This window comes from Neltuma alba, unplaced genomic scaffold (assembly GCF_004799145.2).
Source record: "Neltuma alba isolate B1F8T4 unplaced genomic scaffold, ASM479914v2 tig00013277_pilon, whole genome shotgun sequence".
NCBI lineage: Eukaryota > Viridiplantae > Streptophyta > Magnoliopsida > Fabales > Fabaceae > Neltuma > Neltuma alba.
The window spans coordinates 20,050-24,040 of record NW_021637567.1 but is presented as its reverse complement, the minus strand read 5'-3'; the positions used below and the strand labels follow the sequence as shown (position 1 = coordinate 24,040).

Below are 3,991 nucleotides of genomic sequence, written 5' to 3'. Positions count from 1 at the left end.
ATTTATTTTCATACAATTTTCACCTTTAGTGCCTTCATTGAGATTTCAAAACCTCTAATTTACCTTTTTACTATTTCTCAGGAATTTTCTGAATTTTTTTCTCAAATTTTTCCGCTTTACCCTTCTTAGACTGATAATTTCAAAAATATCAGTCCAGATCTTATCTAGATTTTATGTCATACTTGGCTTTTTCAGCTAGTCTACCTTTTGTATTGGCCCTTGCCTTAATTTTTCATCTCCATTACCAGGATAAATTTTTACAAGATTTGATGCCTTGGGTACAACTGGCTCGCAAAGTGCATTAGTTTGCTGATTAAATGAAAAAGGGAAAAAAAGTTTTATATATGAAAAGAGTGACTAGAAAAGAATTAATTGAAGAAAACAAATATAATAAAGAAAAGTGGAATTTAAAAAATGCTTTTGATTAAAAAGCAGTTTAATTAGCAAGTCTGAATTAGACGTGTGGACAGATGCTGATAGTTTAGCAAAAGCTGCCCATAGGTTAGAAGAAAATTTTTATATCTTTGATCAATCTCCACTTTGGATCGAAGCAGTGGATCTTGATCAAGTTTAGTTGTTTTGTATTGGCGTTTGCTTTTGTTTAGTAATATTATTCGGTATTATTCCAAAAAAAAAAAAGGCAGCTTAATTTGACGCGCACTGGCCCATGAAGGAGACGTCACTTGACCTTTAGCTGTACTTTGGTACTTTTGGTGAACATTAGCTTTGTTTGCCAAAGGTGAAACCGTAATTTCTTGTTTATATAGACAGAAATGGATTTTTTTCCCTCGACAAAGAGAAGTGAAATTAAAGCATGCTTATGATTTTGCTCAAAATAAAAGCCAAAGAGCATGCTTTTGATAAAGGGATAACATGCAAATTTATCCCAAAAATTTTTATTTAAAAATGCTAGTCATAGAATTTTTTTTTATGCAAAGTTGAAAATTCTAGCAATATTATCCCTGCTGAAAAAATTTGACTTCAAAATGCAATGCTAGTGAGGATGTGGCATCTGCGTGGTTGAGGAGAGAAATTTACCCCTTACTTGAATTGAGAGAAAATTAAAGAGGAGAGAAAGAAAACTAGAGAAGAAAGAAAACAAAAAAAAAAGGGAGAGATTTCTCTGCTTAGACATGAGAGAAAACAGGAGAGAAAAAAAAAAGTAAAGGAAATAATAAGATTAGTCCTATACTTCATTTTCTTTTTAAATTTTCTATTAATGTACGGAGAGATTTGGAAAGTTTTTTTACTTCTTCTTCTCCATATTTTTTTTAATTATTTTTTTAAGAATTTGAAAAGTTATTCACTTTTAATTTTTTATCTTATAACAATATTTTTATTAAATAATTTGGTTTTAGAATATAATAATATAAAAATATGTATAAACCGAATAACTAAATTTTAAATTATTTGATGATGCTAATGTTAGTATAATTTTCTTATTACAATCTTTGATTTGATTTTAAATATGATATATTTTGATAAAAATATTTTAATCATTTAAATATTTTTTCCCCCTTTATTTTCTCCTCTCTATCTAAGCCACCCCGATTTTTTCTTCTCTCTGTTCCCCTCTTCCCATTGTCCCTCCTTTTAACTTCTCTTGGAATCCAAGGAAGCAAAGCATTAAAGTGCCTCATCGTATGAATGAAACCGATCAAAAGCAACACCTACCTTAGTCAAAAAGCCTTAAGAAACGTGTCCCCATCCCTTCCCTCGCTCCACTTTTCTTCTTCCGCCTCTCCGAAAACTGCTGCCTCTTGGGTGTTGGGCCCCAAATGTCCTGTAATTTTAAGGTTTTTTCTACATTTTTTTTTATCATCAGATTCTACATAAAATGTATGACAGTTTAATATCTTATTTATAAAAAATAATTTAGATATTAATTTTTTATAATTTTTTAAAGATTTAATAATCGACGTTAAAAGAAAACTAAACCTTTTAAAGTGCTAAATCTTATAATTTTGCAATTGGCGAAGTTGCTCTAAAAAAATTTCCTGATGCCACACCTCTTTTATGAAAACTTCGGGAGCAAGAATGACTTTTAATTCAGCCCTCCCCCCCCAAAAAAAAAAAAAAGACTTTTATAATCCTAGGATAAAATACATGACTCTATATATGCATCCGCTCATCCTCAATTCTCTTGTTGTACTAAGCACACAAAACTGAATTGCTTTGCGCGCACAAACAGTGAAAGATGGCATCCTCGTCATCGTCAAAAGTGAGTGTGAAGTTGTTGATCGACACAAAAGAAGAAAGAGTTCTCTTTGCTGAAGCTTCAAAAGAGTTCATCGACTTTCTATTCAACTTGCTTCGTTTACCTGTCGGTACAGTGATCAGGCTGCTAACAAAAAACGCCATGGTTGGCTGCTTGGGCAAACTCTACGAAAGCGCAGAGAATCTGAGCGACGTTTATCTCAACAACCCAGAACAAGACAGGAACACTTTGCTGAAGCCAAGTGCTCCATTTGTTTCTGGCTACCTTCTTCCTGCTGCAAGTGATGATGATCATCATGATACCAATTCCTCAGGAGCCGCTCCAAAGCTCTACATGTGTGGGAGACGTTGCAATTATAACGTGACTTATGTTAAGGACAGCTCGTGTCCAAGTTGTGGATATAGCATGGGCAATGCCGTACAATTAGTGGGTAATGATAAAAAGGTGGCAGAAGATTCAAGTGCGAAAGGCTTCGTGAAAGGAGTGGTCACTTACACTGTGATGGATGATCTCGAAGTTCGTCCCATGTCCACCATTTCAACCATCACTCTGATCTCCAAGTTCAAAGTCAAGGACATTTCTGCCTTACAAGAAAGGGTTGTTGAGTTGGGAATGGAAGAGGTAACATAATTAATATATACAGGGACGTTATCTCCGAGACTTTTCTTTTCATTTTCTGTGTTTTCCAAAGATGTTATAGTTTAGGTTATTATACTAAAAGCATAACATACCCTTTTCCTTAAATGAGAATCCGGTCAAAATTTATTGTAAAGTTATATTTTTTTAAATATCGATCGCATGTATGTTTAAGAAGTATTTAATTAAATAGAAACAAACTATAGTTTTAAAAATAATTTTACAATATACAAAATAAATATTCAAAGAGTTTGTCTTAATTTATAAAAAATTATTTTTAAAAAGCATTTTTGATGATATCCAAATACTCCCTAATCAGTTGTCTTTTGAATATCATTGGATTAAAGATGATAAAATACGTGTTTTATGTACTCTTAATTATTATTCAGTTGGTTTTGATATTCTTGCTTACTTTTTTGATGTTGGCTCCTTTTTTTTTCCCTTATAATGTTTATATGCTCTAATAGTTTTTCCTGCATTTGATAGGGTATTGAATTGTTGAAGGCTTCCCTGCAGTGCAAGAATGTTTTGACGAGTGTTTTTCTCGAAAAAGACGACAAAAAGAAGCAAGGAATTTCTCAGGACATTGTAATAGAAAGTGAGACTTGCTAGCTTCCTTTTGCTTCTGTGTTTCATCAGTCTTCGTTTTTTTTTAACTTTTTTGGTGGGTGACGTCTGTTTCAGTCTACTTTTGTACTGTTTTGGTTTGTTTTGTGGGATACTTTTGCACTGTTATAAACTCATGGGATGTGTTATTTTTATGGTTAATCAAGGTGGTGTAATTAATTACTGTTGCCAAACCCAAGCATATGTATGATGCTAGTTATGTAATTTCATGCTTGCTCAACAAGTAAAAGAAAAAAAATATTGCTAGTTTTTACTGTAAAGAATACTGAAAAATCCCAAAAGAAAAAAAAACTTTCGTTGCATTATTGCTAGTTACTAGTTCAAGAAAAAAGAAAGAAAAAGAAAAATTAGAGTCATTTTCATAGGGTATAAGCATTGGACAAAAAGCGGCCATTATCATTCATAAAGCCCCTATGAATGGCCGTACACTGGGGGGGGAATAGCTGTACCCTATAACTGTGGCCATTGATTTTCTGAGGAAGCCAGCCAACCTTTTTCAAAATACAGTCT

The 3,991-nt window shown here is 32.7% G+C and overlaps 1 protein-coding gene across 1 annotated transcript; it reads left to right on the top strand.

Annotated features, from left to right (window-relative positions):
- Positions 1–2,194: 2,194 nt before the first annotated feature.
- On the top strand, positions 2,195–3,516 carry LOC114735995 (uncharacterized). The gene is made up of 2 exons (XM_028923782.1): positions 2,195–2,839; positions 3,341–3,516. The coding sequence occupies exons 1-2, from the start codon at positions 2,198–2,200 to the stop codon at positions 3,464–3,466; spliced, it is 768 nt and encodes a 255-aa protein (XP_028779615.1). The 5' UTR covers positions 2,195–2,197; the 3' UTR covers positions 3,467–3,516.
- The last annotated feature ends 475 nt before the right edge of the window (positions 3,517–3,991 follow it).

What these genes read in the sequence shown, in the direction of transcription:
- LOC114735995 (XM_028923782.1), top strand. Translation starts at nt 2,198, where the DNA reads ATGGCATCCTCGTCATCGTCAAAAGTGAGTGTGAAGTTGTTGATCGAC. An exon ending in TTGAGTTGGGAATGGAAGAG is followed by an intron (nt 2,840 to 3,340) that starts GTAACATAATTA and finishes TGCATTTGATAG; the next exon opens with GGTATTGAATTGTTGAAGGC.